Source organism: Oryzias latipes, chromosome 23 (genome assembly GCF_053564925.1).
Source record: "Oryzias latipes strain Hd-rR chromosome 23, Olatipes_Hd-rR_3.1".
NCBI lineage: Eukaryota > Metazoa > Chordata > Actinopteri > Beloniformes > Adrianichthyidae > Oryzias > Oryzias latipes.
The window spans coordinates 13,752,823-13,765,869 of NC_136259.1; the positions used below are offsets into that span (position 1 = coordinate 13,752,823).

At 41.4% G+C, this 13,047-nt stretch overlaps 2 protein-coding genes across 3 annotated transcripts; both read right to left on the reverse strand.

Moving 5' to 3' along the window:
- Positions 1–854: 854 nt before the first annotated feature.
- LOC101174715 (beta-2-microglobulin) lies at positions 855–4,763 on the reverse strand. 2 transcript variants are annotated; one of them, XM_011491021.4, is made up of 4 exons: positions 4,525–4,763; positions 2,681–2,953; positions 1,545–1,581; positions 855–1,460 (listed from the first exon to the last, which is right to left on the reverse strand). In XM_011491021.4, the coding sequence occupies exons 1-3, from the start codon at positions 4,598–4,600 to the stop codon at positions 1,568–1,570; spliced, it is 363 nt and encodes a 120-aa protein (XP_011489323.1). In that variant the 5' UTR covers positions 4,601–4,763; the 3' UTR covers positions 855–1,460; positions 1,545–1,567. The 2 variants fall into 2 exon arrangements, with proteins under 2 accessions (XP_011489323.1, XP_004083039.1); XM_004082991.5 differs by having other exon boundaries at positions 855–1,464; positions 4,525–4,762.
- A 4,874-nt stretch (positions 4,764–9,637) lies between these two features.
- On the reverse strand, positions 9,638–12,126 carry LOC101162175 (piggyBac transposable element-derived protein 2). The gene is made up of 3 exons (XM_004083110.5): positions 11,989–12,126; positions 11,555–11,692; positions 9,638–11,427 (listed from the first exon to the last, which is right to left on the reverse strand). Exons 2-3 carry the CDS (start codon positions 11,673–11,675, stop codon positions 9,773–9,775), a joined length of 1,776 nt encoding a protein of 591 aa, XP_004083158.1. The 5' UTR covers positions 11,676–11,692; positions 11,989–12,126; the 3' UTR covers positions 9,638–9,772.
- Positions 12,127–13,047: the final 921 nt, after the last annotated feature.

Consider the following 13,047-nt stretch of genomic DNA (forward strand, 5'->3'; position numbering starts at 1 on the left):
CTAGGCCAAATTTAATGTAAAACAACATTTCCACACACTCATATTACCCGGACGAGCCCCCATTTATGTAACAGTCCAAAACCATGGGAAGGAGACAGTAGCTGTAACAAAGGGGCAGAAGTAGAGCGGTTTGGTTTCCACCCACCCTGCTCGTGTCTTTGGGCAAGACACTGAACCCCACACTGCTCCTGGTGGTTATGAGTTGGTGACATCAATGTGTGAATGAAAGTTTACAGGTCTGTAAAGCACCTTGGGGCTTCAGGAAAAGTATAAAGTGTTATACAAGTATACCCCATCTACCATTTAGATGTCCCTAACCACAGTAGCTGTGTGATGGTGCAGCTTTGTATGAGCCGTCAGGTGCAAAACATCATTCAAATCTTGTTAGATAACAAAATTTACAGCCTAAATTACATAAACTACACCCCCAACAAAAATATGATTTGTGTCAAGGTCAAAGTAAAAATGCGCAGGGTTTCAAAAAACAGTCTAAGAGGTTTCTAAATATATGAGAAAAAAACAAAATGAACATTTAAGTGAAGAGCCACAAAAGAACTCAGCAAATATTTGTCTTTAAACAGCAGCTTGTCTCGTGGAAATGTCTCACTGCGCTTGAAAGAATCATTCTCACGACTGGCATTAAACTAAAAAACAGAAACAAAACTGAAGCACTTCAGGCTGTTGTCATGCCAGTTTCAATCTTAGGGACTTTCCGAGAAGCAGCAAGGGCGATATGCAGTCAGCGCCAATTGGTTATTCATGAAAGCCCCGCCTCAGACATGAGCTGTTCTCTACAGTCAAACCTCTAAGATGAACACATTTCTACTGAACCATTTAAATGAGAAAGACCTTCATTTCAGACATTACCGAAGCTTTAATCCAAAAGAATAGAAGGAATTACATTTCTTTCCATGAGAATCTGTTTGAAGAGTTTTCAAACAGCTGTTATATAAAACACACTGACGACAGTTACATCTGTAAGTGCTCCAAAAGCCAAAGTGCAAAGATCCACCACAAGTTACATAAAGTAAAGTTCATTGAGATTTAACAGACTCCATAAGGTAAAAACGAATGCACTGATCTACATTTCATTTTTATAAGTTATACATTTTATGCTTTAAAAAAGCTAGATCTTTAATTTAAGGTGTCTTGATGTTGCCGCAACGCTTTTCTAGTGAAAGTGAAGTTTTTTGGTACATTCCTCGGTTGATTGAAGTTCTGAGCAGAAACAGGATTCATCATTAAAGAGTTTGCTCAGAAATGCGTACGGCAGCGTGCAGATTCGCTGCCGCTCTGCATTATGGGGTCCAATTCATCTGATTGACAGTTCTGGGTCAAAATAATCAGACGCAAAGAAAAGTGGAGTCAAGCTTCGCTCGTCTTCCGTCATCTTCATCACGTCTCCCTGCGCAGCGTCAAGGGGGATTGCGGCCCATCATCGGGGAGGGGGGCTCTTCTTTCTGCCTTTGTGAGATCAGACACAGTCACACAGGTTACGGTTGGATTCAAACGTGTCGATTTCAAATGGACGACACGGTTCTGACCTGGAGCAAAAGCTGTGCAGGGCTCACACATCCGGCTCTGTAACAAAAAACAGAAAAAACTTTAAGCATCAAAGCGGCCGAATACAATCAGTGTGGGGTTGCTGGCTGAACACTGGGTGGCCCGAGTGACTGTTAAAGTGTCCTTGGGCACGACAGTGGAGCCATAGCTGCCCCCAGTGGGTTAGTGGGTGCACGTGTCACTGTAACTTCCCCTTCACATGCATTGAAGGACAATAGACTATTCCAGCGTGGCAGCTGAGGTTTAGCCACTTCCACTTTTCTCCGGCTCTTATTCAGAGTTCCTGCAGAACACTAGCTAGTCTCTGGTCCGTCCAGAACCAGCAGGTCTTCAGAGAAAACACGAGTAACTCAGTTGTCTGAGGAAACCGCAGAGGCGTAGGAATCTAATTACTGTATTATTTACACCATAAGACTCATGTGATCTATCAAAATGTCAGTCTGCTTGTTTTATTTCTTTTATAATTCACAAACAAGCTTGGGTGTTGTTGTGAATGCGCTAACGCAACTAACGTGTAGCAGTGTTGGACTGTGTTTTTTATGTTACTAACAAGAGTTAGCATAGTCACAGCAAAGTGGTATCAGTCAGGTTTTTTATATATTACTAACCAGGTTGGGAGTTTGCGATATTGTGAATACGCTAATGCGGCTAACGGTATATTATCGGTATATAAACTGACTATAATCCGGTGCGCCCTGTAGTGAAGGAAATACTATGTTTTGGTCAGAGTCTTCATTTTTGCTAAAAGATATCCATTTCTGACCCTTTTCATTTTCTAAGAACTACGTATGACCGGAGTCAACAGTTTCAGTGCTTCTGTAGCTAAAATGATTTTCAAAATAAGGTGCTTGTGAGTTAAATGAATGTCAAAGGACAGAAGAATAACTTGAGTACTACATTTTTTCCTGTCATTTATGTTTTACTACCCTTATCAGGTTTGATTTTAAGACGCTAACATCATCTTCTTGTAGATTCCTGAGTTCCTGCATTTGGATCTTCTTCCCAGAATGAGTTTCAAACAGAGCTAAAAACACAGGCCTTCTGTGGAGTCTGAACAATTCTTGCCTAACTGATTAATTTTCTAAAATAGGAGAGAAAAAAACGTGAGCAAACGTACCCCAGGTGTAGGTCTTGGTGCCTGTCGTGTGAGTGACCACACAAGTGTAAGACTCTCCTTTCTCTGGAGTGAAAGGAGCGTGTTTGGTCAGGTGGTAATGCCAGCTCTCCTCAAAGGCCAGGTCAGTCTGTCCACCGCCGGGCAGCTCATTTCCATTCTTCAGCAGCTTAATGGAGATCTCTGGGGGGTGGAAGCCACTGGTGTGACAGATCAGAGTGTTTTCTTTTCCCAAGGTACCGGGCAAACGGCTGTACACCTGGACCTTTGGGGCTTCTGGAAGAAACAAAGCAGAAAAGTTTCAATGAATCACTCCAAACTCACTTTTCATGCAGCATCTGTCCAAGCAAGAGCTGAGCTTGATAATCGAGGGCAATTTTTTCACTGTTGTGGGCAACAACACTAGTGAAAGTTGGAGTTGGGGGCAAAAAAAGGAAGTTTTGTAAACCCTAAAGACCGCGTCACACAACCACTACATACATTTAGCGCATATTGGATGGAGGAAAATATGTGGAAAAAGTGAAAAAAATTGCTGTGTTTTTTACAGATGTATCGCGAATGAATCGTGTTAAAACCAACGAATAAACCACGCAAAGAACACGTAAATCAACGTAAAAGCAAAAATGAAATAGCGATTGCGCGTCAATTACATAATTTGAACGTGAAATATGCGCCACATACAAGATTTAAAAGTTATACATGGGTGGTACACGCGTGTACAGTCCGTTAGACATACGTGGAATTGTCGTGGAAAACCACAAAACTGCATACGCATCTCTCAAGAATCACGTACAGCTGCATAAGATTTACGTAACAATTGTGTATAAACTATGCAATAAACACGTAAACTGCGTAATTCTCAGCCGACCAAAAACTTTGAACCGCTCAAAACCGAATTCACGCAAACACCCGTCAGTCGAAACCCTCGACGGACATCTGCGCACATCGACGAATGACAAACGCAAGAAACACGTATGAATTTCTTGTGTCACGCATTGATCACGGAAGACCAAAACTTCATACGTGGAAAATGTGCAAAATGTACTGCGTGACACGGCCTTAAGCGTGATCAAGCTGAAACAGGTTCCAGTGAAATGTTGGACAAGGTCCAGCCAGGGTTCTGAGATCACTAAGATTCCTGCGTTTCACGCCGTGTTACTTCCAAAGTATTATAGTGTCAGAAATGAATCTTTGTCCAAATTAAAGAGTTTTTTTATTTTATCTTTCATTTTTCATAACTAAATCCTACAGCTGATTGTGTTTGTCAACCTGGAGAGTGACATCATAAGCTTTACTGTTCTGAGCTGACACCTGAACAGGAAATCGTCAAATAAACATTTTTTCACAAAAATAAAAGCCTGAACTGTACTTTGAGAATATTCTGTAGTCAGATTTAAATAATTCCCATGCAAAGTCATTTGTTAAAAGAAAAGAAAATAACTAGAAATAAATAAACTAAAAATAATAAACGAGGATATAAATAGATATAATTAAAGCTTTGTTTAGTTCACGTTGTAGGTCTCTGGAGGACTTTTATTAAAAAAGACCATCTCTACAGCACGGAATAAGGCGCATTTGGGAGTTATTTGTCTAAACAGAAACTTCCGCGTGACGCTTTCGCGTCACAAACAAAGATTGTTAACTGATCATAAAAACCCCGATAATTTTTCAATAACAACATTTCCGTCTTATTTCACCGTTAACCTGCCCTTTTCACCGTGTCAGAGCACTGTAAAGCGAACATTGAATCTTATTTTACGGACTATTTCCTGGTCGGGCTCAGGCCCCCGCCGCTCGCCCTGCCAGGCCTTCCCCGCACAGCGCTGCGGGGTTCGGCGGTTTCTTACGTTCATTGCGTTCCTTTATGGAGACTCCGAGATCCACGCAAACCAACAGAACCACCGTGACGACGATCCCCTTCATTCTGAGCCCTTTGAAACGTTTGTTGAAGCCAGAAAGACAAAGTACGCAGCTACCAACGAACCGAAAGTAAAATTGTTGAAGTGTTCAGTAGAAAGACCAAATAAGAGGTGACGTCAGCCACCGCTCAGCCAATCAGATTCCCATTTCTCTAACGAAGCCCCGACCCCGCCGTTGTTTATGCCGATCCGGTAAAACAAGTTAACACATGCGTGTGCTTCCACGGACAGGGTTATCGCTAGATACTGAAGGCGTCTCGTCAGAGCCTGCACACTGTGGAAGCATTTCTGTTGCATAATTAAAAATAAAAGTCAAAACCAGAAATGCTCTTTCATTTTCAAAATGAAGCTGCATTTGTCATTCAAAATTAAAACGAAAAGCAATCCGCCAAAGCAATTTTTCTTTTTCTTCTTCAACACCCGCTCATTCTGTCACTTAATTAAAATAATAAAGAAATTATTTTCTATTTGTTTTTAACAAAGTCCTTTAGCAGATGTGTTGCAAAAGTCAATTATAAATGTCGAATTTTTTGTAATTCAAGTATTTTACTGGGTTTTTACAGTTTACATGCATAACAACCCACACCCAAAAAAAGATAAAAGTAAAATAGAAAAAAATAAAAACAGAACATACATCAGTGAGGCCCCCCCCCGCCCCCATAATTTCAAAATAAGATGAGCACATGTCACCAGTCCAGTTTTGCTTAGTAGTGGTACCTCTTTTCTGTCCCCTAAGAGGTATAGTCTTGGTGATTTGGGAAGTTCACATGCTATCCAGCCCTGTATACTCTCCAACACTTCACTCCAAAATGGCACATATGACACATCCAACACAGATCATTTTCACTAATTCCCATCACATGAAGTCTAGATGGAGTGTGGTAATACATGTTAAATATTTTATATTGAATAAATTTGCCGCTGGCTTCTCTGATGTAAATTCCGTTGTCAGAAAGGATTGTTTGCCATGTATCATCATCGATTGTACAACACAGGTCTCTTTCCCATATTGTTTGAGGCTTTTTCTTGGGTTGTTTTTAGTAAATGGGAACGCAATGCCCCGTTCCACTAAGACCCAGTCTGCGTCCAGCTCTTTACCAATCCAGTGCTTTGTCAGTCTTGACATCTCAAAGGAGATGCTGTAGCGTACTTTATCAGGTAATGCTAATCCACCATCTTTTTTTGGTTGGCTGAGCCGGTCCATAATAATTCTGAGTTTCCCACCATTCATGCCATATGAACCATCTCGGACTCTGAGGACCTCAGGGACCGGCCTCCTGCGGGGGCCCAGAGTCAGGACTAAACTAGGGGAATCCGTGTTTCAATCTTATGCAGCTAAAAGCTGGAACAGTCTCCCTGATGTTGTGAGACAGGCCTCTACTGTGTTAAGGGTTAAATCTAGACTCAAAACATTCCTGTTTAGCCATGTGTAAAACTGAAGGGTCCTTATCGTCACCTCTTTTCTCTTTCCCTTTCTTTTCTTTTAAAGTACATTTTATAATGATTATGTATGTTTTTAATCTTTGCACTGTTATGTATTGTGATTTTAATGCATTTTCCTGTTTTGTGAAGCACTTTGAGTACAAATTTTGCTTTACAAATAAACTTGCCGTGTCTTTTGAGGTGGTCTTGGTTTGTTTCCAATCGGACTGAGCTCCTGTCCGCTCACACTTTCCTCAGTCTGAATAGGCCTCATGCTGTGGAATAACTGAACCAAAACGACCACCGCCACCGACTTCTGTTGTGATTCTGGGCTATATAAATAAAATGCAATTGAATTACGAGGATGTAAGCACAGTAGTGGAGCAACAATTAGACTCAGCAACTCATTGACATTTGGTGAGATGAATAAACACCTATCAGTGTACACGTGTGAACTCAACAAAAGTCTGCTCACTGGACTTTTTGTGGTTCCTATACCTCTGCCTGTATGCCTCAGGCACCAGTTCATATGCACATAGGATAGCTTCTTTGAGGACACCGTAATCCAAGCTTTCCTGGAAAGACAAAGCAGACAACTTCTTGGGCCTTTCCAACCAATTTGCAATGGAGCAAAATAGGCCACGTCTTTTGGCCAGTCTAGTGCACTAGCAATCCTTTCAAATGCATTGAAATACGAGTCAACTTCTGACTCCCTGAATGCTGGTACAAGTGCAATATTTTTACTGACATCAAAACCGTGCTTTGTTAAAGCATCCCCCGATTTTTCAGATAGAGAGGGTTGACACTGACCTGAAGAAATTTTCATGGCTTCAAGTTCTAACTGACGGAGCCTAATCTCTTTTTCGGCTTCAATTTCTAATTTCTTCACCTGGAGTCGTAGATCATACTCTGCTTTCCTCATCCTCTCCTTCTCTTCTGCTTCCAAATGGAGTCGAGTCAGCAGTACTTTAAGTTTGGCACCAGAACCAGAAACATGAGGAAGGATGCATCAAAGCAGGGCAAGGTGACAGGCATTGCAGGAACACCCTCTGGTGGACGATAACAGGTAACAGAACCGGTAACAGAACTATTCCAACAAGGATTAAGTGCAGGACTCCTATTATTATTCTTACGTTGCTTTGCCCCGTCCTTGTAATTCCTGGTGAATGACCGAAGAGATCTTTAGTCACATGGTTTTGATTAGACTTTGGTCCGGAACAGAAATCTCAGGTTGACAGCAGTCTGAATACAGACTATCCGGACCAAATTAAGCGGACCCGGTCCGGCCCGAAGAACTTTCCCAGTTTGAATACATCCATAGTTTCCTGTCTTGAACCTTCTTGTTTTACACCAACTGAAGAGAACAAGTTCTTTTTTTTTTTGTTTTGTTTTAGATCTTTGATTGCTTTGAATTCTGCTTGTTTTTAATTTATTTTCCAAACTTTGTTCTCTTCAGATCCTTGATTTTTACTCCAGACCGCGACAGAAGTACTGAAGGAAAGACTGTTTTCCTGTTACAGCTGAATAAAAAGCAGAACGCTTCTTCGTTTTTCATTCAAAGTTCTCTCAGAGGTAAGTACACGTGAACGTGACTCTGTTGCACGTTCACTTTCAGACAGACATTGGAAGTCAGTGTTGTTGGGCAGAAGGGCTGCTGCTGTCGTGATCAGACTGACCTGCAGAGTTACGGGGTTACTCTTCCTCTCAGAGATGCCCACAGGCCAGCTCTGTGAGGAGAATTAGCCTTTTGCTTCCACCCTTCAGAGTAAGAGCCCAACATCCCAAACCCAGCTGTTCAAAAAGAAGTCCCTAAGAAGAAATTGCTTGATAATAATTTCTGAGGTTTTATCCTCAAAAATCTTCAAATGAAGATCTCAGTCAGTACACCTCTGTCTACAGCGCACAGAAACATAGGCCTTTTTATTTTATTTTTTACAGTGTATGGAATGCAGTACTGAGGGGTTGAATTTTTACAATTCTTGAGAATCTTTTAAATGAAACTTTGTAAAGGTGTCCAAACCTTTTGCATTATTTTCAATGTGTCACTTGGAATAAGCTGCTGCAGGTGAAGGACAGATGAAGCTTCATGAAGCATTAAAGCCTCTTTGAAATCAGTTGGTTTGCTCCAGCATAAAACGTCTTGATGCTTCATTTGTTCTAACCAGACATCGACTGGGTGCAGAAATATCAGTTGGGAGGAATTTGAAGAGTTTGGCATTTTGCGGATAGCTTGTAAACAAAACGCCAACAAAATAAAAATAGATAAAACTCGAGAGTAAAGGTTGATTTCCATTGGTTCGTCTGGGATGCGTCTTTGTTACGTTGCATTAAATACGTTCACCTTTTTGACATAGCCTTTAGATCTTATCTGGTTATTTATTATCAAACGCAATTACAAAGAGTAATTTTGATGTTATCAGTCTTTTTAAATGTACTTTCACTTTTTAACATTTAAATCCATTTTGTGTATCTGTTTTTAACTTTCTTTTTATTAAGATTTCAGTGTTTCCTATGGAGGTCTTTTGTTCCGGGGTTTGCCGGTTTGGTCAGAGGTCGTTGCCGCGGTAATCGATGGCTTGGGTGGCTGGAGTCCAGCATCGCAGCCTCATGACTGGGGAGTGGACCCTGTTGCTGTCCGGTGAGGGTGGACGCTATGGCGATGATATGTGGCTGAACTGGCTCTTGGTAGAAGCGATTCCTGATTGTTTCCTCACCACAGAGCCTCTCTTTCAAACTTTTTGTCGTCTGTTTTTAAACGTTAAGTGCTTTGAGCTGCAACGCATGAAAAGCGCTTTAAAAAAAAAAAAAGCTTGATTTTATGAATCCGAATGTTCCGTTGTCTCACACCCACAGCCAGCTGATTTCTCTGTTTGACCACGCCAGAAGCCACGACACAATTTGCCGGTAAGTAACTGTATCAGATTGATTCAATGTTTCATGAGGCCTTGTTTTTACCATCCCCATGAGAAACTGTCTCCAGACCCACTGACCATAACTCTCCATCAAACGTCCACATTTTAATGAAGCCTGAGGGTTTCACATCGCTCTGAAAACTGTCAGCAAAATCCAAACCACTTCTTGAATCAGTCACGTGGTTCAACCTGGCAGCGAAGCTTCATTTTTGGCTCGTCCCCTAAATAAAGCAAGCTTCTTTGGGCATGTCTAGGTAACCCGACACGCCTCCAAGCCTCAATACAGAACGCCGCATCACAAGTTCTGGGTCTTCAGCTGCTGTTCCAGAGAAACATCCAGTTTCCTAAAATAAAAAAAATAAAAAGCATGCCTTTGTTGGAAAATCCCCAAAAAACAGTAGACATGTTGACAGGAACTCAAAGGATTTAGAACCCGACCTTTGAAAACCAGATGACCAACACCAAACCCCAAATCCTAAAAAAGCAAAGAGACAAAACTGAGGCTGCAGTAATGATCTTTTTAAACTGATGGCTGAATTTACTTTCAATTATGGTAAAGTATTTAAGTATTTACATTTAAACAGATGCTAAATTAAGTTAAGATAGTTTATTTGATATGAAATGGACGTAATTTTAGGCATAATGCAAACTTGTGATACCAGGAATCTATGGGAAACAAAGGTTTTTCCCAAAAAAAGAAAAAAACCTCCAGTATGAAGGGATTTTAATCATGCAACAGTTTTTACAGAACTTTTCACTCTTGTGTCTGACAAAACCCCACAATGAACAAAAAATCATTATAAAGACAAAACTCTGTCTGATTGTCTTTTCAGTGCTTCAGTCTAGATATGAAATTCCAAAAAGCAGTTGCTGTTTCTTTTGAGGCACAGATGAATGTTACACTTTCCACATTTAATAACTGTCTGGCCTTTGCACTGTGGAAATTTGCAGCGCTGGCGTCCGTTTTCCACCACTGGCCAGTGACCCACTGCATCAGTGCGGACTTCCTGTGCAGGAATGGCCTTGGCTGGACCTCGCCGTTTCTTCTTCTGGAACTCCAGCTCAACGTCCGGTGAAGGCCAACCCCTCCTCTTCTCCATCAGGTTCTTCCCTTCCATGCAGAGGGCCTGTGCGATGGACGACCTGAAGGCCAGTAAGTCCATCTGCTTCTTACTGTGGAGGCCCAGAGACTCACAATCCCGCCGGTACAACAACCAGCTGTTCACGATCACCATGTCCACAAAGTGAAAGAACAGCCGGTGGTAATATTTCTTGGACCTGATGTGGATGGGGTAGTGGTTAATCAGTGCATCCAGAGCATCGACACCACCCTTGAACTTCTTGTACAGGCTGATGATGCTCGGGTGTTCCACAGACACGTTCCTCTTTAGCTTTCTATCCCATCTTTGTTTGGTGGAGACGGGCTGGGCGCCGGCAAAAGTGCTGGCAACAATCACGGCTCTGCTGTCAAACCATTTGACTGCTCTGATGTCCACGTTCTCCACCTCAGCCTGCTGCTCTTCAAACGCCCCCCTTCCCTTCTTCTTCATCTCCGAGTCCGTGCTGAAACTGCACCCCGGCAGAGCGGCCTGCTGCACCGTCCCAAGGGCGGGTATCCCCCTTTTTTCCAGAGCAACAAACAGATCCAAGGAGGAAAACTGCTCATCAAAATACAGCAGGTGGTTGACGTGATCTTGTATAGCTTGAGCGAGCTTTAGAACAATGTTTCCACCGGCTCCAATGTCTGGCTGGTCTGGTGCAGGATCCGTGTTCCCGGTGTAAATATCAAACGAATGCACCAGACCTTTTGTGTTGCACAGCACAAATATTTTGTACGCCCATTTGCACTGCTGTTTTAGGGCCGATCTGTCTGGGATCGGGACCGTTTGCTCATGAACGCACAGCATTTGGTCTTGAGGGAGGGCCTGAAATTTGGGGAGAAGCGAGTCAACAATCAACCGGATTTTGAAAAGCCTGTCGTCGTTGGGAGCCGTGTTGTCACTGAAATGTATAAACTGTTTGATTTCTTCCCAGCGGTCTCGAGACAGGACATCTGCCACCTGCTGGACTCGACACGCACTGGACCAGTACATCCTTGACTGGGGTAAATGAAAGAAACTCATGTAGACCGCAGTACCAATGAACTGCTCCAGCGAAGTCTGATCCAATCGGAGGTCATGGTTTGGGTTTTGCTGTCTGCAGTACACGTTGCTTTGTTCAACAATACTGTCCAAAAGCTGTTCATCAAAAAAGTGCCGGAAGTATTCGATGGGCGATCTGACCGACTCCCCATCAGGAAGAGAATTTACCCAAACTGGAACCTTTTTATCAGAGTTCTGCTGCTTCACTGTCTTCCAGACTACATTCTTCCTTTTGAGAGGAGCTGCTGGTTTCCCTCCTGCAGCTGCAGCTCTGGTGCACAGAGGAGTCTTCTCAGTGTCTTCATCACTGCTGCTTCCTTCACCAAACCACACACTGCTGCTGCTGATTTTACCGCCTGTGTGCAGAAAAAAAAAAGATCACTTCAGAACAGAGCAGTATTTTATCTACTCAACGTGTTTGCACAGCTATACTCATTAAAATCACAAATAAGCTCAAAAATCTGGACAGGATTTTGTTATCACCTGGTTTAGGAGTGGGTTCCTCATCACTGTCCCCACTATCACTGAGACAGCTGTCCTCGCTGTCCACCGGTGGAGCCCTGGCCCGAGGTTCACGCGCTGGCTTTCCATTGAAGGACGCCATGCGTTACATCTGCAGATCTAAAATCATAACAATGGACTGAAATAACATTTAGGTCTCACCAAAACATTTCTAAAATGACTATAGATACTATTCCTTCTAAAGGAAATACATGTGAGTTTAGATACGGCGCCTTATTATTTGGAGCCGTTTTTGGCGGAGAATTTCCACTGTGGATTGATTGAGAAATGTTTTTGCATCAAACCCAACTCGTCAAATATCTTCAAAAATATTCACCATAAATACTTTACAGCTTCGCATTGGTGATAAAAGTACACAATAAGTACAAACGTGTTTTTATCTTCGAACAACTCACCTCAGATTAGACGCTTTTTCCACGATTGTTGGTCTAAAACAGCGATTCTGCGCGAGCCGGTCTTTGTTTTGTAAACACGAACCGGATGGTGTTCCGTCTCTGACCTTTCCTACCAGAAACTAGTGCTTGCGAAAGGTTCCTAGGTGTTTTTTTGAAGCGCTCGAGCTATTTTCCCCCTCAAATCTTTATTGAGAACACAGAAATTGCATTTAGTAAGGAACATGGATCAATAAACTACATCTGAGTTTCAATATTAACATGGGGGGGGGGGGGGGTGTCATAGAAGCAAACATATAAAAAAAAGAAAAACAGTAAAATGCAGTTCATCTATAAAGCTGAGAAAGATCAGAGCTTTTAACTTCTTTTTAAATATTTACTGGAAGAAATAACTGTTTAAATGATGTCTGGTTTGGGCAACTAACTCAGAGACTTTTTGAGTTTATTACAAAACTTACTTTTTATAAACATAACATTTTAATAAGATCAGATTTGTCGATAAGTGTGAAGATTACTTTTATCATCGGTGAAACAAAACCATATAAAATTGAAATAACCAATAGTGGAGACATGGATAGCATCTTTTAAACAAAACTTTATTTACAAAAATTCAAGTGTAAAGCAACCGTAATAAGCAAAAAAAAAAAAAAAAAAAAAACAACCCTAGGGGTTTCATTACATAAATATTCACAAAAGTCATCTATGGTAGAGTTTTTCTGTTGGAGGAGTGATATTGCTTTTATTTATAAGAAAGGAGTAAAACACAGTGTTTTATGATTAAACTTACATTATGAATATAGAATTTTGCCAGAAAAAATAATAAATTAGTTATAAAACTGATCTAATCATGTTTTTTTGAGTTTTTAAAAACACAGTACAGTATGTACATTTTCCCATCTTTGGGAGAAATCTATGGAAGATATTGTGGAGCAAAATTAAAACGAAAAGTCAAAACCAGAAATACATTTGCATTCAAAGATGAATAATAATAAATCTAATAAACCCTTTCCAAAATCTTTGTGTGAACAAACAGTCCCAAAAATGAGCAAATAGAGCAATAAC